Source organism: Phascolarctos cinereus, unplaced genomic scaffold, assembly GCF_003287225.1.
Source record: "Phascolarctos cinereus isolate Bilbo 61053 unplaced genomic scaffold, phaCin_HiC Scaffold_5;HRSCAF=322, whole genome shotgun sequence".
NCBI classification, from domain to species: domain Eukaryota; kingdom Metazoa; phylum Chordata; class Mammalia; order Diprotodontia; family Phascolarctidae; genus Phascolarctos; species Phascolarctos cinereus.
In genome coordinates, this window is record NW_027555958.1 from 403,686,238 (window position 1) to 403,707,456 (window position 21,219).

The 21,219-nt window shown below is 38.0% G+C and overlaps 1 protein-coding gene across 4 annotated transcripts in view; it reads right to left on the minus strand.

Moving 5' to 3' along the window:
- The window catches only part of RGL1 (ral guanine nucleotide dissociation stimulator like 1), a 222,027-nt gene that overhangs the window by 96,548 nt on the left and 104,260 nt on the right, over positions 1–21,219 (minus strand). For all 4 annotated transcript variants that reach the window (XM_078156455.1, XM_020984384.2, XM_020984386.2 and 1 more), the window contains one exon: positions 11,799–12,007. In XM_078156455.1, the coding sequence (XP_078012581.1) occupies positions 11,799–12,007 (209 nt within the window). The remainder of the gene's footprint in view (positions 1–11,798; positions 12,008–21,219) is intronic.

Below are 21,219 nucleotides of genomic sequence, written 5' to 3' on the forward strand. Positions count from 1 at the left end.
GTTGTACCAAGAATCTCTGACCTCTGAAAACCATCGATTTTTAACTAAGCTGAGAGGCTAGGTAAGAGGAAAAAAAAAACTTTAAAGGGAAACATAACCTTCACTCAATGAGGGTCATGTGGGTGAAACTGTCTGTAGATGTCTGGTACAGCCCGCACATTCTTTGGTGAAAATATGGACTTTAACCCAAGGATCAGTAATAAGATTTGAAAAACAAAAACAAAAAAAGAGGGAGGGGAAGGGAGCCTACCCATTAAAGACAACAAGGTAGCCTAGTGGATAGCATATGGGATGTAGAGCCAGGAAAACCTAAGTTCAAACCTTGCCTCAGACATTTAGCTCTGTGACCCTGGGCAAGTTACCTAACATCTCTGGTTCACTTTCCTCATCTGTAAAATGGGAATAAAAATAGTACCTAAATGACAAGACTGTTGTGAGGATCAAATGATATATGATGAGCACATAATGTTGTGGTAGAAGGCCCCTTAGAAGTCATATAGCCCAATTCCTTTGTTTCATATATGAGGAAACTGAGGACCAGAGAGGTTAAGTGATCTTTTGGGGCCACAGAGCTAGTTAATGATAGAAGGAGGACCTGAACCAGGTCTTCAGACTCTCAGGTACCACATATTATACCACTAAATATGATTATTATTATAAATGAATAATAAAAATATAAATCTCACCATTATTGTAAAGTACTATCTAAATACCATTTTTCTTATTAATTAGAAATGTCCTCCAGGTCAGATATCTCCACTCAGATATGCCTGGGGAATGTGTCACAGCATCAAGCCTCCCCCCTGAAGAACATGGCTACCTGCAGCACCTATGGTTCCTTAAGAAAAGACAAGCGGACAAAAGAAAGAAGAAGGAGATTCCAGGCAGAGCCAGGGACTGAGCTTTCTGTGACTTCCCTAGAGGAGTCTGTTATTGAACAAGCATAGGACTAGAAAAGCTGGGGGGGGGATGTGGAGGGGTCATTGGACCATAAAATTTTAGACAAGAGCTAAGAGAGGAGTTCAAACAGAAGCTGGATGTTCAACTGTTGGACAGTTGTACACAGAATTCCTATTCAGGTAGGGGTTGGACTAGATGGTTTCTCAGGTACCTCTCAAGTATGAGATGGTGACTCTGAAGGCCCAGAGATGTTAAGGGCCAAGGTCAGATAGCTACCCTAGCCTACAGGCAGGCCATTACAGAGTCTATCTTAGCTTTGCAACATCTGTGTGTTCTCATATTAGTGAAACAGCCTTAGCGACCTACACTTAAACAGCAAACAACAAATTCTGTGCATTTGCAGAGCCAAGATTTCCTGTTCTATTTAATAGCTACAAAATGCTGTTTAATTTCCATTAATAATCAGAAGCGTGCTTTCACCTCAGCAACACCCACAACTCCACCCTTTCAAAATGAAGACCAAAAAAAAAAGTAGAACTAATAGTTTAACATTTAATATTAGCCAAAGAAAAGGGAAAAGGAGTTTTCCTCCTATCCCCTCCCCATCTCATCCCATTTCACATCCAAATTCAAAGTCATTTCTTAAACATGATCACTATCACTCTTGGTATAGGATTTCACATAGTGTTCTCTTCAATCCCCATCATCTGTTTCTCTTCTTCTGGCCTACTTTGTGCATTCTTATAGCTCTTGGATCCATCTGTAACCCCCTCCTTCTCATTTCCAGTTTTTAATCCCAAACACTTTACTTGCTAACATTCTAAAACTGCTGCTTTAAAAATCAGCTAAAGTAAAAGAAATCTTGTGTGTGTGTGTGTGTGTGTGTGTGTGTGTGTGTGTGTGTGTCCATGTGCCACTCAGGAGGCAATTATGGGGTGTCAGTAGAGTTTTAAAGAATAAATTTTCCTAAAACTAACAGTTTTGCTGTGCACTAGGAGTAAGGACACTGCTACTCATTTCACAAGGGGGTCTTGAGGCAATCATTCCAAGTTTCTTTGTCTCAGTTTTCTCTATTTGCACAAAGAAATCACTTTCTAGTTTGTGGGCATTTGTCTGCACATCTGATAGATTAGTATCATTATGTCCTATTGGTTTACACTATATACTGTTGTTTTCCTCCCCCACATTTGAAAACAACAACCTGGACTTAACCCAAAACCATCAAAACTGGCACTAACTGGCCCTCTTACTGGCAACCTTGATAGAGAAACCAAAGGTCACAGAGTTTCATTCGTCAGAGCTAGAGAAGTCCAAGGGCAGCCAGGTGGCGCAGTGGATAGAGTTTAGGGCCTGGAGTCAGGCAGACTCTTCTTCACGTATTCAAATCCATCCTTGGACATGTACTAGCTGTGTGACCCTGGACAAGTCACTTATCATGCTTGCCTAAGTTCCTCATCCATAAAATAAGCTAGAGAAGAGACTGGCAAACAACTCCACTATCTCTGCCAAGGAAACCACAAATGGGGTCACAGAGAGTTGGACATGACTGAATAACAAGAGAGGTTAGTCCAATGCCACACTCAAGATCCAAATTTGCTTAAACATATCTTAAGAATGAAAAAATAAACATGAAAATTATGATTAGAAACATCAACAAAAGTTTTAAAAGCATCCAGTCCCATTTCAGTTCAGAATGCTTACACATAGCCTAAATTCTGGACAGCAGTAATAATTAACTGAGTTTGTTCTTAAAATTTTGTAAACAGAACATAAGTGAGAAGGTAGTATACAGTAGTCTTCTTTTAGCTAAAAATGTGTTTCTACTTCTCCCTATACTTTATTATCAAGAATGAAATTTCACCTCCCTCTTATAAATAACCATTTTGATTATCAAATATAAATTCTAAAAATTTTATTTTTCAGTATATTTCTACATCCCATTAAAATCCTGTTGTGATTCTCCAACGTAGCATAAAGGTGAGCCTAAAACCTGGAAGGCCATAATAGTTGAGCATGTGCCAAAAGGTCCTTTTAAGTTGGAAAGGCTTCCATCTAACCAAGACCTTTACCCTCTATTCCTCAGGTCTACCCTTGGCCATTCTCACCTCAAGTATTCTTCACCCCCAATACTACTCCCTACCCCCAAAAACATTCACAGAAACAAACAGTTTTGATTTCTTCAGTTTTACATTTATTCCTTTAAAAAAATAAAAGGAATACTTATTATTGGGTGCTAAGATGTCTAATAGTATTCCTTAAGCTTTTGCTGAGCATAATACAGGAGCATCACTTCTCTGCTGCTCTCTTCTCTCTACCATAAAGATAGGCCTCCACACTCACCAAATGTTTCCACTGAGAATTCCCAGGGTTGTGTGGCAGGAATCTAGTCTACTGGGCAGAAATAAATCAACATTTGCAAAAGACAACTAAATCAGCACAGAAGGGGATTTTATTATTTTCCTTCATTTATTATTTCCATTCATAAAAAATAATTTTCATTATTTTCCTTCTTTTTTTTATTATTTCACTTTAGTCTTAATCATACCTAACTTTAAAACAGTAGATTAAACATTTCTGATTAATGTACAGAAATGCCATATGGTTGCATGGAGGAAAGAATCCAGCTTTTTAGCATGCTGTGGATCAACTTGGTCCTTTGATTTAGTCCTGTTTTCCTGAGTTGAGTTCATCTCTGTCATGGCTCCAAAAAGCAGGCTATCAGAGCTAAGCACACAGTGAATGCTCCCATGCCTTGTTCCTCAGCACCCTTATTGAGGAACACTGAGTCCATGTGTGCCAGACTTTAGAAGACCCTCTCCTGAGAGATGAATCTTACCTTCCTGTCTCATGTTGAACACACTGCCCCTAATAGACTGTTAGTCTGTAACTGACAGTTAAATGAAGTGTGAATTACTGTGGAGCTCTTTATGTCTTCAATCATTTCATGTGTAAAACAATTACTTTTCCCTGTTCTGTCAAAGGCAGGGTAGTAAAAGCAAGAATCCTTCTGATATCTAGTCCCTGTTAAAGTTTGAATCCTCATTTCTGTGTGATACTTTTCAAAATCTACACATATAACTATTCTCATTATTTCCCCATCATCTCTCCCAATTCATGAGCCTTGCTCAGAAACATCTACTTAGTTTTATTTTTCAAACTGTCACTGTAGCTAAAGCTCAACTTTAAAAAAAAATAATTTTTACCACCACATGAACATCGTCCATCAGTTCTTTCCTGTCTAAGGGTCATCAGTGCTCAGGCAGGAAATGCTATTTAAACTTATCCTTTATGATAAGCAGGAAAAAAAAAACTTTAGAAAAGCTCCTGGTTTTCCAAGGAATTTTCACCCTTGCCAGGACATCCACTATGTTAGACTCATAAACTTGGAAGGAAATGGGGGTGGTATTAAGATTTCCTGTGAGTTATCTCAATTGGGTTACATGGGATGAGGATCTTGGATTCAATGAGCAATAATTCTCAACTTTTGTTATACACTCACCAGGATGGTGGGCGCAAAAGAGCCCATCAAGGAACTCATGTCCCTTTGCCACTGTATTTAATTCAATTCATAAGTACTTACTATATTCAAGGCTTTCTTTTAGGCACTAGAGAGAAAAGAATCACCAGATTTAAAATGAAAGTGTTTTGTCAAATGAAACTCTAATGATCTGATGCCTGTTTTCTGTTCAGGAGAAGTACAGAACTGACTTATGGAAGAAACAAAAAGAGGCAAGCCCATGAAAGCTGGCCTTGTGGATTTCCAGTAATCATATTTTGAAACCCATTGTCCTAAGGGGAGAACATATCAAATATCAGTTTCTAATAGCTGCTCTCTGCAGTGCTCTCCTCTGACACTCATGTCCAACCATGACTGTAGACGCACAAGAATGGAGACTTAAGCAACCATGATACCTACCAAAAGGAAAGGTAGCAAGGTTGTTATGGACATTGAAGTTTCTTGCTACAAAATGTTATCATACTTTGGGTGAACATTTAATAAGAATTCATTCAAACTCCAGAATAACATAAAGATTTTAATTTGCTTAAATTCAACTTTAAAAAAACTGGAGTGCATTCTATGGGAAAAATAATTTCTGGGCCAGATCTTCCTTCTAAAGAAGACTGAATGGAGAGACAATATGATAGGGGAAAACAGAGGGCTGGCCTTGGATGTCAGGTCACAAAGACTTGAATTCAAGTCAGGCTTCTGACACATTCTGGCTGTGTGATGCTACAGCAAGTCACTTGACTTCTCAATGTCCCTAAGCAACTCTCTAAAATTCCAAGTTACAAATGTGCTACCTATCCGCATCTGCTACACAGAATTTCTACACAGAATATTCCCTATGTGATTAAATCACAGACCTGAAGAAGAAAGTATGGAATTTAAATATATTTTAAATGCATGTTTTAAAATTATATTTCTAAAAAAAGAAAAAATAAAGATAAAATAAAAAAATAAAATTATATTTCTAATAGTTTTGCTACTATTCCAGAGCCCTAAAAGAAAAGGAAGTTTTGATGAAAAAGAACAATTTTTAAATTTCTATTGATGACATGAGATTGTAGCTAACAGCAAACAGGATGTCAGAAAATGAATTTCCCTATAAAATAAACTAAAATTCCTAAAGGAAAAGGAAACATTATTTTTGGTGCCTATAACAGTCTGTGGAAACAAAAGTAACTTCCTCTAGCTCACAACTAGTGTCTAGCTTCAATCAAGGCCCAATTTCTTCTTCAGGACCACTGTATTTATGCAGAATTGATTTCTTTTACAGAAAGCAAACTATTTTCTATAGAAACATTAATTCAATTTAATTCAACAAATAAAGCACTGTGAAAGGGGCTGCTTGTGTATCTCCAACTTCATACAGGATGTTATACTGGCAGTGGTGACTGGCTTGCCTAAAACCATTCATACGCCTGTATCTGGTTCCACATTGAGACCAGCCAGTCTTATTTGTGAACTAACCAGCTTGAATTTGGGGATCATTAGAATTAGTCTGTGCCTATAGTAGAGAATAAAGAAAATTACATATGCTAAGGCTGAACAGTTGGTCCCCAAAGTCTCAACCCTACCATGTGTCAAACGGTTAGTTTCATGAAATAGTTTCCTACTGGTTACTTTGGCTTAGTGATCAACTAACTCACCCATAGTTGTCTGGGGCTTCCTAGGTACATTTCACTAGTCACAGCTACCATGAACGATCATTAAAGGCAGCAGAAAAAAGATGATTAGTGATCTTCTGAACCCACTTGAAGGCTGTACCTTCACTGAAAAAGGATGCACCTTAAACATTTTACCTCTACCATTTTCAACTTGGAAACAGGAAATCTGGATTCCATTCACTGCCCAGCAAACCATGTGTCTAATAAATGGAAAGTACTATTTAAAAACTAGAAGGGCACTTCTTCCTGTCTTGCATACAATGGGTGGTGTTGAACACATTGCCCCCACAAAAACTGTCTCCTCTGCAAATTCTGAGGGTATATTTAGAACAAGCCATTGCAATAACTAGTGGGCTCACACCAGGGAATACATTAACCTTCCTCATCCTGCTAATAACACTCAAGCTCAGAACTAGGACTCCCTTTGAAATTAGGAGGGTAATTCAGACCGTAAATCAGTGTCTTCCAAACTGGGAACTGAGTGACATAAGTAGCTTTGCAAAGTTTTCTGGTTTTCATCCTGAGATATGTATTTTCCTCTTACTGTCTCTGATCACTTTTGACATTAGGGAACTGTGTCCCATGATGATTAATGCATAGAAAGAAATGAAGAAAGGAAAAATACCAAGAAAGGATAACCTAAAGAATAGCTAGCTACAATGTAATTTTAAGAGCTGCCTTAGCCTAGGCTGAGAAGTGTATCAAGTTATTTACTTAAACAATAATTGTGCCTGCCCATTGCTCAAAAGCCCCTTTATTTCTTCATTTAAGGCTTCAAAATAACCAAGGGTGTCCAGCTATCTTATTGAGGTCACAGGACAATGGGAGAATAGATTTAAAATGTTTGAAGTTAAGGAAAATGAAAGGAGGAAAAAAAGCTAACCCATAACACAAGAGCTTCCTCTTAGGCTAAAAGGAAACCAGTAAAGTCTAAAATTAACTCTGATCCATGAAGAGAATTCTACACAGGAAACAGAGCTCCCTGTGATTTGTGAACCAGTGTAAGAGAACAAAAACATGGGTTTCCCTCTGTTTACCCTCCCAAAATCAAGTGAGCTCACTGTTCACTAATCAATTCCCAATACTCCAAGCAAAGAGAAGCTATTGGAAGAGAAAAAAGCAGCCTGAGAGTCAAATTCAAATTCTCTGTGAGATAAGCCGTCTGCTTGGAATGCTTAAAAGCAAAGCTTGACCCTGACTTCAAGTAAGCATGGGGATTTCTCTTGTTATTATCATTGAAGAGTGAGAGGTACAAGTGTAGCAGCATCTGCCTTCAATCCCTTCCTGATTGGTTAAGGTTAGAATAACTTTGTATTGTTCTTTTCATAAAAGGTAAATCAGCTACTGAGGAGAAATTAAAGGAAGTAAAAGAAATTTACATACAGGGGTCCATAAACAAGTCAACAGTGACTTGCTGTAAGGGAAACAGGATTTCAAATACATGTTTGGAGAAAGCTAGTTTGCACCTTAATTTCTCAAGACTTAATTATAGAGATTTTTTTAAAGATCCAAGGACCTCATTTAAGTTCCTAGTATTTCTCAGAATCCACACATTGGCCAAATTCAAGAGAACAATTAAACTCTGCCCATAAAGCCTCAGGTGGGGGTGGGAGATGTAGCTAGAGAGAAATAGACTTGTTCTGATTTGTACACAAACATGATTGCCATAAGCCAATGTGATTTCTACAGGAGGAAAAAAGTTAATGAGAGCTCTCCTCTGAGCACCTACAATTCTTCTAGACCAATAATTCCTAATCTTTTTTAGTATGAGGAGCCCCTTTTAGCATCAAAAAAATTTCAGCCTCCCCAACATGTTGGCGACTTTACTAGTAATATCCATTGACTGAAAAATGATGTAATGACAAAAGGCTACTGTGAATTCAGTAGTACTTTTAAATCAACTAAGTCATAAATCATTTATATGTGCTTAAAAACAGTAATATGTGCAAGACATTGTTTATTAAGTCTTCTAAATGGCCATACTTAACATGCATATGGATTCATAGGCCACTTGCAATAACTCTGTGCACCCCACACACACACACACTCCATCCCAGAGTCTCTGATGATAGATTGGGAACTACTGTTTTAGAATGTAGCATATAATTTAGATCTTGATTTTATACTGTCTTACATTGTTTTCTAATTGATTCATGTAAGTCTCATCTCCTCAACAAAATTCCAAGGACAGGCACTATGTCTTATACTTCTTTTATGCCCCCTATGGTGCCCACCACAGTGCTTGGCACATTGCTGAGTACTCAATAAAGACTAGGTGGTTGGATTCATTTCAGAGACAAGTTAAAGATTTGTCCTGTAAGAGGAAATAATGGTATGTATAAATACAGGCAAATATGAACTTCAAAGAACTTAAGAAAATTAATTCTTCTGCCAAGGTCTGTCTTTCCCTCATGCAGAGGTTCAGCATGTCCTTACAAGTGAAACAGTATGCAGAATGTGGCTCTTTGAACTTATCTGTTTTGACAGGGTATTAGCTCTAGGAGGAATACACATCTCCCACAATCATAAATTGAGATTCCAAATTTTTCTTAAAATTGCATTTCAAATTTAACATATAGATCTTACTCTTAAGAATATAATAACTGCCAATCAACTTCATAATTTTAACTCAAAAAACATACTTTTGCCACTAAGAAACTTCTTTTAGAAAAAAAAGCTACATAGCTGTGAGTCACAGACTAAACAAACCAGTTCCCGTGTGCTGGCCTTACTTATTATGAACAGCTGGGACAAACTGTATTAATCTATTTACTACAGACAGCTGTGGCCTATTGTCAATGTAGTCAGCAAATTAAGATGTCACCAGATCCAAAATAAAAATATAGATTTGTAATTGACATTTTTCATTGTCCCTCAAATTCTTTTCTCCATCAGCCTACTTGAACCTTTAAAAAAAAATGCAGTATAAATTTACTTTGCAAATATGAAATGTGCAGACACAAGAGATGGTGAAAAAAAAAACAGTTGTTCTCTCTTTCCTTCAATGCATCCTTTAACTTTACAAGCCTCTCTTAAGAAAGACTATGCCAGATCTCTCCTGCCTACCTGTCTAGGAGACAGTACAACATGTCACAGCCAGAACAATGAACTATGAAGAGATGATTCTGGGATTTTTTCTGCACACCACCATGCTCAGAAACAGGAAGATCTGGGTTTCAATATGGTCTGTGACACATGCTGGCTGTGTGACTGCAGGAAAGTCACTTGACATCTCAGGATCCCGACTATGTAAGAATCTGAGGGGAAACCCTGCCTGGGCAGAGGGAGTTGCCTCCACCAGAGTTCTCTGTGCCAATGAAACTGCAGTCTAGACACAACAGAGATACTAGAAGTAACAGATGGGCACAGATCTGCAGCACAGATCGGCAGCCACCTCCTCCAGGATGCCTTTCCTGATTCTTCCAATCATTACCACATTTCCTTGCCTGAAATTATTTCCTTGAATTTGGTATTTACTTACTTGTGCACATATTGTATTCCCCCCTAATAGAATGCAACCTCCTGGAGGCCAGGAACTGTTTTGTTTTTAATTTTGTACCCTAGCAGCATCCAACAAAGGACCTTGTACAGAATAAATGCTGAGGAACATTTAGTGAATTCAATTGTGATGACTCTCACAGAAGTGGTGATGAAGATAACATCTTGGGGAAGTTTATTAGTTTCAATAATCCTTATCCAAATAAATTTGCTATATTGGGATTGGGGCATGAAAAACCTCTTGTAATCAGGGAATCTCATGCTTCAAGGGTTGAATGAGAATTCTCACATTCCCACAAACTTGGATGTCTTCTATAGAAAGAAATACAAACAGAATTGAAGGGAGGGAAAATCATTAAAATGATGTGTTTACCTCATGAGAAATGTAAAAACCCTATGATAGATGGTTCACACTTCCTCAGAACCTAAAGCACAAGAGGGCAAGGACCATTTTGTACATGAATTCCATAAAGTGCCTGATAGGCTGTGGCTGCTTAATAGATGTTAGCAATATCATTTACATCTGGAGGATTCTAAACTGCTAATAATTTTCCCTGTAGATATTCCTTCATTCATTCAGCACCTACTTAACCAAACTAACTGCAAGTATACAACAAACAGAAGGAAGAGCACAGCAACCTACTGCTTGATAACCCCGAGATCCCAGCTATTGGACCAAGAACTCACTAGTCAACAAAAACTGCTAGGAAAACTGGAAAGTAGTATAGACTAACATCTCACAGCATCTACCAAGATAAGCTCCAAATGAACCTAAAGGGTGACACTATAAGCAAATTAGAGGAGCGTAGAAGAAAACAAGATTTGTGAATAGAGAAAGAGTTCATGACCAAATAAGAGATAGAGAGGTTCACAGGAGGCAAAATGGACAATTTTGATTACATAAAATTAAAACAAGTTTCTCTGGTTAAAGTCTCATTTCTAAGATATATAGGGAACTGATGCAAATTTATAAGAATAGAAACCATTCTCCAATTTATAAAACAGTCAAAGGATATAAATAGACAGAGGAAGAAATACCAGAGGAAGAAATCCAAGCTATAATAACCATAAGAAATAATACTCAATCACTAATAAGTAGAAAAACGCAAATTAAAATAAATGAGGCACTACCTTACCTGCTTCAGATTAGCAAAGTTAACCCAAAAATAAAATTTACAAATATTGGAGGGGTTGTGGTGAAAATACGTATTTTAATGTACTATTGGTAGAGTTGTGAATATGTCTGGACATTTTGAAAGACAATTTGAAACTATACACAAAAGCTAATAGACTATGCACTCCCTTTGACCCAGCTATATCACTACTAAATCTATACCTCAAAGGGATCAAAGAAAGAGGAGGAAAAAAAACCTCATATGTACAAAGATATTTATAACAGTTCTCCTCATAGTGGCAAAGAATTGGAATCCAAGAAGTGCCTATCAGTTGGGGAATGGCTGAAGTTATGGTATATGAAGGTGGTGAAATACTATTGTACTACAAGAAATTATGAAGGGGGAGGTTTCTGAAAAACCTGGGAAGACTTGTATGAACTGATGCAGTGAAGTGAGCATAACTAGGAGAAAAATTTATGCGATAAATGATATATTGTTTAAAAAAAAAGGCAACTTTGAAAGACTGAGGGAACTCTGATTAACATATTCAATAGCTATAAATCCAAAGGAGTCATGATGAAACATGTTATCCACCTCCAGATAGAGAGCTGATAGACTGAGCATGAAGACTGAAACGTATTTTCTTTCTTTTCTTGTATAGGGAGGACATAGCTATCTCAGGTTTCATTTTTCTTGCCTTCTCAATGGGTCAGAGAGGGGGAAGGAATGAATTTGAAACTCAAAATAAATGAAATTTAATTTAAAAAATTAAGTTGATGCTATGGCCTGAATTGTAGCAGTAACTATAATAATGATGATTAATAATAACAGTTCTATGTAATCATGAAAATATTGAAAATTTGGGGGAAAAAGAAAAAGCTAGAAGAACAAAAGGTCCACTGTAAACTTCTGTATGGATTTCCCATGAGGCAGTTTTCTTAGGCCACTCAGCTCTATACGCCACCATTCCCTGCAAAGGTCTTTCCTACTGGTTAATGTTTCATCACACACCTTTACATCAGCACATACAGAGAAGGGGGTTCAGCATTCATTTTATCTATCTTCATTCTGCCAATAGCTTTGTTCTGGTCAGCTTTCAAACCTCTAAAGTCTTACCTGTCCAAGAGCAGCTCCAGTACTTCCTTAGTGGAGGCAAAGCCCCTATAAGTTGACAGGAAGATGCTGATATAGGTAAAGTCATTGTCTCCAAAAGCTGTCAACAAGTTCTCCACGAGTTTCTCCAAGGTACCGGCTTTTATGGTCCTGATTTTACATGTCTCATACTGGCTGACTGTATGTCCAGGAGGCAGTTGGTCCCCTTCAACCTATACAGTGAATCAAAGAAAATGCACTGAAGAATAGTCCCCACAATAGAGCTAAAAACACTGAAACTCATTCAGGATAATGTCAGTTATGAATAATGATGTCATCCACTATATATGTGTGTATACATATATATCTGTATATGTATATAAAACTTTTACATTTGCAAAGAATTTGTTTCCATCATGACATCCTTGAAAGGCAGTACAAAATTATCCCCATTTTGTAGATGAGCAAACTAAGGTTCAGAAAGTTAAACTGACTTGCCTAAAGCTACCCAGCTATATGAGTTGGAGCCAGAATTAGAATCCAGGTCTCTTTACTCTAGATCCAGTGGTACTTCTGCTCTCCTGTCCTGCATTCCATAAAAAAATATAACTAAGATTGATACAGTGCTTTAAATTTTACAGAACACTCTATGAATTTTATTTTATGTGATCTTCAACACAACTGTGTGAGGGAGGGCATTATCATCTTCATTTTATGGAAGGGAAATTTGAGGCTCAGAGACATTTGCCCACAGACATGCAGCTAATAAGCACCAGTGTGGTATTGTGAGTCCAGCACTCTTTCCAGCAAAAACAAAACAAAACAAAACAAAACTAGAACAACATTATTGTTTTTATAGGATCACAGAAATTAGAAGAGACTTGGAAATAATCTAGTCTAACCCTCTTGTTTTACATATTAGAATCTGAGGCCTGGAGATGCTATGTGATTTTACCTAAGGCCATAGTCAACTAACATGCGATAGTTTCATGCAAAGGAACCCTCTGTGTGTTTCTGCGGTCTACTTCCTTTTGCCTTTCTGTCTCACTTTCTCCCTTCCTAGTATTACAGGTATCACTTCAGAGTCAGGCCATTGGCTATTTTAGCTGTCTCCTGCTATGTTAGGCTGGGTTGCTGGCATGTTTTGTCAGGGTAGCTTCTGAAGGATTTCTAGGAACCTGACTGACTGCCATTCCCTGAGTATTCTTACTAAATGCCATCTAGAGCCTCCCTTTCCGCTGTTCTTCCAATGACACACTCATATGGAATGTTGGCAAAAAAAAAATCTTTGGAGACAATTCCATTTAGATATCATCCTTGAAGAAGCCTCTAGTCTTCTCCTTTCCCAACAATGAATGTTGAGTATACCAAGATCATTCAGAGCTTTGACCTGAGATCTTTTCACCCATGGGTCTCAAAGCACATTAGAATTAGGTATTTTCAGTTAATTAGTAAATGCTACTCTCACCCATTGAGCAGACAGCACTAGGCTCTGAGAGAGTTATAAAAGAAAGATGTGAGGACTTGAGCCCTCTTTTCTAGGACTACATAAACTCAAAGAAAATAAAACAAAAGAAGCAAGTAATACCAATAGGTTTATTCCAGAAAGACAAAGAGATGAGCACCTAAGGACTGAGGACATAGATTTTAGCAGACTAATATCTACTATGTGCAGCTTAAAAGGAAAAAATATGTAGCACAATTAGAGGAGGAAGGCAGAGAATATCAGGCAAATATATACATATGTGTGTATATATACATATATACGTATATACACATACACGCACATAGAGTATGCTTTCCTTTACACAAATGTTTCTGAAACTTACATTTACATCAAATTTTCAAAAACTGAATCATATTTGACTTGCACTCAACAAACTGCCTCCTTCAATGTAATTATGTTATAAATGCTTTCCCAAAGCAGGCAATCCTGGTACGAAGTCAGGAATCATTTCACAGGTTTTCTGGGTTGAGCTGAATTTCTAATTTCAATTTTATAAAGTCAAAGTATGCTAGTCTATGCAAATCAAGGGTACTGGGCAAAGAAAAGAGAGAACTGAGTCTATAAATGAAGAAATGTTGGTCACTAAAGTTCTGTACATTCTCTCTATTAGGCTTCTTAGAACTGAAAGCAATTATGAGAAAACTAGCTGATTTTATATGAACTGTGGCAACTAGTAGTAGCCACTAGTTTTTAAGGGAAGTTGGAATAAGTTGGCATCATGATGCCCAACTACCTTAAACAACACTAAAATCCTAATAGCAGGATTTGTAACATCAAAGTTGGCTTTCTTTCCTGATCTTGTTTTTGAAAAGGGCTTTCCTTAGTGTGATCTTGTGGTTAGAGCAAATGCTGGACATGCTTTATGGCTTACAGAAACCTCTTGACACTAAAAGGAGTCAAAGCATGACCTAACTTAGCCTTTCTGGACTTAAAATGTTATTAAGTGGTTATGATGATATGCATTAAATATAGAATAATTTTTTAAATTATGCAGTAAATCAATATACTGCATATACATGCTCTTTTCATTTTAATTTTTTTTCAATTTTAAGAAAGGCCAGTTTATTCTAAAAAAGCAGTTTTCATTTTCGGCTTTAACTCGTACACACGCACACACACACGCCCTTTGAACTGGGGTGATAGTCTTTCTTCATCTTTCAGTTCAGAAGTAGATGGTTTATGTTTTCTGTTCTGCCACTTCAAAAGCCTGACCAAAACAGTTACCAGGATGGATAACATTCAGCTGCCCTAGGTAGTTCTCAACAAGAGTAAACTCCAATGTTAACCACTAATAACAAGAGAAATGTCTGAGCTTTTAGAGATTTTCAAAGTCCTATTCAAAAGCTGCCCCTCATCTAGTTACAATTTCAGGGCCCCCCAAATTGCCAGATCATCCTCTACTTTGATGTCACTGGTTTAAGCCAAATGTTTAAATTCCGATCTCAAACTAAATCCTCCATTCTTAAATTTAATGACTATTTAAAAAGACTCTTTTTCAGTGGAAATAAATGTGGCCAAAAGACTCAAACAGAGGGGGAAAAATGCTTGTCAAAGAACATGATGAAGTGGGTCCCTTTCTCTGCCAGAAAGTGGACTTGGCAGGAAGCAAAGGTTCTCCCTGAAGAGTGGAATTATTTTACTCATTAATCCAGCCACTTCCTTTCATTTCTCCTTTCACCCTGAAAAATATTCATTTGCATGCCTGACTCTGGGCAACTTCCTTTAACCTCTTTTGTTCCTCAGTTTCCTTATCTGTAAATAGGGAACAATAGCGCTTACATAAGAAACGAGAATGTAAAGTCCTTGGAGGTCTGGAGCTGAAAATCATTTTATATAAATGCAAAGAATTAACATCTTTGTTACCATGATAAATAGCAGAATAATAATAATCACTCTGATGCCTAGAAGAATTTTTTGCAAAGATTGATAAAGTGTGTGGGAGTGTCAATATATTACTGTATTTTTCATTGATTTCCTTCTAGTTATTAACAGGAAAAGGGCAATATTTTGAGGATGAACAAGTATCTTCTGGCATTCAAATATAATATGTATTTTAAAAGATTGTAACTATCATCTTACTGCTACCAGTTTTGATATTCAAGTACAATTAATTAAGAGAAAACACACAGAATGTCCTTTAATTCTAATGTGCCTATGGCTAGATTGGCAAAAATTAAACTTGGAAGTTTAATTTTTTAAATTTTTTCAGCAAAATATTGAACTACTATAAACCATTTAAGGGCCCTTTAGAGCCTGTTTTTATTTGTAATATTTCAACAACTCTCCCCTGAAGTTTAAAAGGCAAGCAGGGGAAAAGTCCTTGGCAGGCCAGTTTTTAATAAGAGATTTACAGAGTAAGACACTGTGGGCTGAGCTTGCCCCATGGGTTACCATACAACAGGAAACAGCTCAATCTGGATTTAATCAGAGACCACTGCTTTGCTGACATGATCCTGATATGAAGGCCACAAAAGAACTACATGTTTGTTTCTTGACCATTTTTCAGCTATTCGAATCCAGCTTCTTGTAAAAGAATACATCTAAATCTTCCAAGGTAAATGGCTACAGCATTCGTATTCCTCTTATTATCTAGTAACAGGGAAGGAAGAGGAAAGATAAGAAGTGTACCATATTTCAGTTCTCAAGCATGGCCTGGAAAAAGACACTCATCATCAGAAAAAAAAAATCTCATATTTCTACAATCTAACAATTACTTCCTCTAATCAAAAAGATACTGTACTTGATACTTTAAGAGGAAACTTAACAAGCTTCCTTTGATTACCATTTTTAGGGGAAGAAATCCTAGCAGATAGAACAATGGTGGGTGCTGGACCTACACAGGAAGCTGCTGCTGTTCAGTTATTTCTCAGTCACGTCCAATTCTTCATGAGCCCATTTGGGGTTTTGTTGGCAAAAATGCTGGGGTGGTTTGCCATTTCCTTCTCCGGCTCATTTTACAGATGGAGAACTGAGGTAAACAGGGTGAAGTGATTTGCCCAAGGTCATGCAGCTAGTAAGTGTCCCAGGCCACATTTGAACTGGAGAAGTCCTGATTCCAAACCCAATGCTCTAACCGCTGTGCCACCTAGCTACCCCAAAATTAGCAGAGGATGGTTTCAACCCATCAGCCTCTAGGTTATGGGCCCACCAGGCTTCCACTGAGTTCAAATCTTGACTCAGACACTTACTAGCTGTGCGACCCTGGACATGGTACTTAACTACTCTCTGTCTCACTTTCTTTACCTGTAAAATGGGGATAATAATAGCACCTACCTCCCACGGTTTGTGTGAAAATCAAATGTGATATTATTTGTAAAGTGCTTTGTAAATATTAAAGTTCTATACAAATGCTAGCTAAAGAAAAAAAAACCCAGACATTGATCAGGTTAAGCCAAGCCACTAATGAGTGCTATCTGAGGCATGACTATTTAAGTAGCCTAACATTCAAGCCCAGGTTTTTAAAAGCTATTTTTAAAAAAAAAGCATTAGATCCCACTATCCCCATCTCCACAAAGAGTGAATTTCCAAGTCTGGTTAGCCCAGAGAGGAGAGAAGTCTGAAAGAAATATTAGGTATCCAAGAACCCTTCAGGCCATTGCCGAATTAAAGGCTGATCATCCCTTCATCACTCAGGATCTTTTATAGACTTTAAATCTCCCTTTCCACCCAAAGGCATTATTCACCTCCTGAGAAAGAAGTATGCAAAGTGGCACTGAATGGGATGATGGCAAAGCCTGTAAGCACAAATCCAAGTAAATAGGAAACAATTCCCAGCTAGAGAAACTAAGTTTAGGGAGTTGGAATTCAACATTGTTATTTGGTACCTCTTTTTTCCATAGCATTGTACTACCATGAGTGGAGTCCAAGATGGGTTTAACATAATGACAGTACATAGCTCAGGGGATACTGGAGACGATCAGATTTGATAAGGTATGTAACTAATTTGAAAAACCAAAAGCTCTATATAAAGGCTAGCTGATTAGCAAAGAAGTGGTGTGGAATGAACAGGGCACTAGATTTGGAGTCAGGAAGATCTGAATTCAAATTCTACCTTAGATGCTTACTGTGTAACTCGGGGAAAGTCACTTAACCTCTCTGTGTTTCTGCTGCCTCATCTATAAAATGAGGGAGTTGGATTCAAAGACTTCTCGGGTCCTTTTTACTTTCAGAGCTCTGATTCTGTGGTCATCACCAATGCGGAAAGAGCCAATGTCAGGGAAAGGATAAGCACTAGGAGAAGACATCTGGAAGCATAATGTATTGGTACAAAATGGAATCCATTGTGGTAATTCTCAGCTTGGAACCAAAAAGGTGACTCCTATGTTGGTCACATAAGCAAGCCATCAGGGATCCTTTTCCTGTGAGCATGTAAGTATGACAAGGCAGAGGGGCCACTTGCAGTTTTTACAGGAAGCCCTGCTATAATCCTATTCCCATCAGTGCAACATTTGCTCTCTTTGCCCACTGGATGTTCAGTTTGTCATCACACTTGTATCCTTACAGGGAAACTCACTATTGTACATGGATGGCCAATGGACCGTGACCTTTGAAGCAGTATCACTTCCTAGAATGCACAATGCTGCCAATAGTGAAATGGAATTCAGTCAAGTTTCTCCCGTTAGCACAAATGCTTTCATGAAAGATGTCATAGGATCTGCAATAAAAATATACAGAACTTTGTATCTCATGTTGAGGATCCCATGTCAGGGTTCCCTATAGCTTCCTGTAGAAATTAGCTCTCTAAAGAAAGAATCCTGTGGTCTCCAGTGGGTTCCTAGGATCTGCAAGTCCCCTAGAACAGGGAGTCTTGTTATCTAGTCCTACCCCCGAATAGTAACACCTCTAGGTATTGACTCTGCTTTCTTATTTTATCAATATATAGCAGACTCATCCACTCTTGTCTGACCCAGATCCCCATCTCCTTCATAATGGTAATTGCCAGGGTTTCAAAACGCTTCCTTGATTTCCATGCTACTGATTCAAGAATGAAAAGGACTTTGAGGAAAGAACTTGCTGATTAAAGAAAAAAATCACTTTACTCAATCACTAGGGTAGACAGAACATGAAATATGACAAATCCTGAGTTCAACTGTCACGTTTATTACTGACTTCTTACATGACATAGAAAAAGCCTTACACTTGGGTTCAAAAATAAACCTTTACAAGTACAAGATGGAGGAGTCATGACTAGCAAGTAGTTTATTTGCCAAGAAAAAAAAAGATTGGAGGGATTTTTTGTAAACTGAAGACAGTTCTATGTAAAGGGACTTAAAGTCATTCCATGGGGATCAGCTGAAGGAAATGGGGATGCTAAGCCTGGAAGCAGAGAAGACTTTTTGTAAGTTGTACTAGGGCGGGGATGATATCAGTCTTCAAGTATTTGAAGGGTTGTCATGTGGAAGAAAAAGTAGACTTGTTCCATTTGGCCCTAGAAGGCAAAACTAGAAGCAGCGGAAGACAAGTTGGAAAGAAGCATTTTTAAACTGGCTTATGAATAAAAACCTCTTAATTAACTACTAGAGCTGGCCAGTAAGAAAATGGGAAAGGAAGAGAACAAGCATTTATTAAGCATCTAAGCACTTGACAGATACTATCTCATTTGGTCCTCATAACACACTGGGAGGTAGGTGTTATGATTATCCTCATTTTACAAATAAGGAAACTGAGGTAAACCAGCATTGTGACTTGCCTAGTCACACAGCTAATGAGTGCCTGAGGTCAGATTTTAATTCAAGTCTTCCTAACTCCAAGGCCAGTGTTCCATCCACCTTATACCACTTAGTTACTTTAGGAGGTGGTGAGTACTCCCTTCTTGGAGTTCTTTAAACAAGGCTCCCACGGATCCTGCCTCTGATTGGCAGGTTCTCACCAGAACTTCCATTTTAAGGAAAGTGCCCAGGCCAGCTTTGTCTTCATTTCTTTCTGGGCTCTACTCTTGACTCTCTGGGTCCTTCTCTGCCAACACCGCTTATAGGTAATCTTCTTCCCCACCTTACAGCACCTTCAGTTTCCTTTTATAATTTGTCTTCCCTCACTAGAATATTAAGTTCCTTGCAGGCAGGGACTGTCTTTCTTTCTGCTTGTATTTGTATTTCTAGCACTTAGCACAGTGCCTGGTCCTAGTAAGTATTTAATAAATGCCTCCTGACTGTCTGATGACCATTTATCACGTATGTTGTAGAAGAGATTCTTGTTCTGGTATGGGAAGAACTAGACTGCTGTTCAATTTACATGATTCTGTGAAGCAACTGAAACTTTGTGCCTCAGTTTTCTAATCTGTAAATGAGGACATCACAAGCTTCCTCCTTACTTCTCAAAAGTCAGGAAGTACAAGACAATACATGGTTTAGAGTCCCCTGTTTCCAGCTCCATAATAAAATATTGCTATCATATTTGCTAAAATGACCACACATTTTAGCAGTCAAAATGGTCTTATCAACCCACAACTTCATCCTTTATCTTTTTTCTAGCAGTACATCCATTTCACTATTAATACAAAATGTCTTGTAAAATTGATACAAAATTGCTTGCCTTCTCAAGGAGGGGGGAGAAGAAGTAGGGAGGGAGAGAATTTGGAACTCAAATATTTTTTCAATGACTGTTAAAAAAATTTAATATATAATTGGGAAATATTTAATGAAATAAATAAAAATAATTTTTAAAAATGCAAAATGTCTATGTCTTCATGTTATTAATTCAAACTAACCACTACTGGCAAGTGGTAGTGCTATATGAGGGACTACTATTTAACCAACAAAATGGCAGACTGCATATTTTCTCTGATCTTCCCAACCTCTCAAATCTCTCTAAAGTAGAAATTATGTGGCAGAGATAAAGCAATTTCAGTTGTTTCCATGGTTGGGACACTAAAAACTCAAACAAGGTAAAAACTTGGTGAACAGAAAACACCAATATTCCCTAATCTTTGAGGAGTGTTCACTCAGCACCACTCCCCCACTGCCCATCATATTTCTGGCAATAATGCTGCACAAGCCAAACTACGGCTTGCAAAAGAACACAACTCTATATTACAAACTCCCTCCCTCCTTCCAGTGACACAGAGATCCTAACTCCAAATGGTAGGAACATGCTTAGACTGCATAGTCCCATGGCAGTATTCTGTGCTACAACAGGGTTCAGCCATAGTGGAGAAGCAGAGTAAACTCATCTGGACTTATACCTCCCCTGACCCTGGCCTCCAGTGTCATGAAGATCACAACTCAAATGGCATAAATTTTCTCAGATCATGATAGCCAGGTGGTGGTCCTCTGTGCTCCTGGGCCATAGAACTGAAGAACAGAAGGAACATGACAGAACATATGTCTGGGATTATAAAAGTTCAACTCTACTCCCTAACTCCTCCCTTCTCTCAGTACCAGAGAGACCCAAAACCCAAATGGGAGAAATTTGCTCAGGCTCTGAGAACTGCCATAGGACTTCTTTGAACTACTAGAACAAAGAACTGAGAAAAGGAATAAAAAGTAGGGGGCAGAACACAGAGGAAGAGCCCAGCCTCCAGATGAAGTCAATTCTGTTCTCTCAGAAATGACTTGGGACAGAGACCTTGGGTAGTGAACTGTGAATTATCCAGTGTGGGAGAAGGCTAAGAGGCTTTAATATATAGCCCCCAGGGAAACAGCCATCAAAAGAGAAGGAGTCAGAAAGTGAGAAATAGAGGGAAATGGGGGGGAGGGGAAGAGAATGAAATGATCCTAGATCTCAAGAGGAAAAGAACTCAAAGACCTTGAGCATAAGCAGATAAATCATCATGGAAGACCTTATCAGCAGAAGGAAATATGGCATCCAGGTCTAATAAGAGAGTTCAAGCATCTATGAATCAATTCTGCAAAACAAAGGAAAAAGATGAAGCAAAGGACCCTGTGGATTTTTTGTAGAAGGCATGGAGCCATAACATGCTGTTCCTAAATGGCTTAAAAG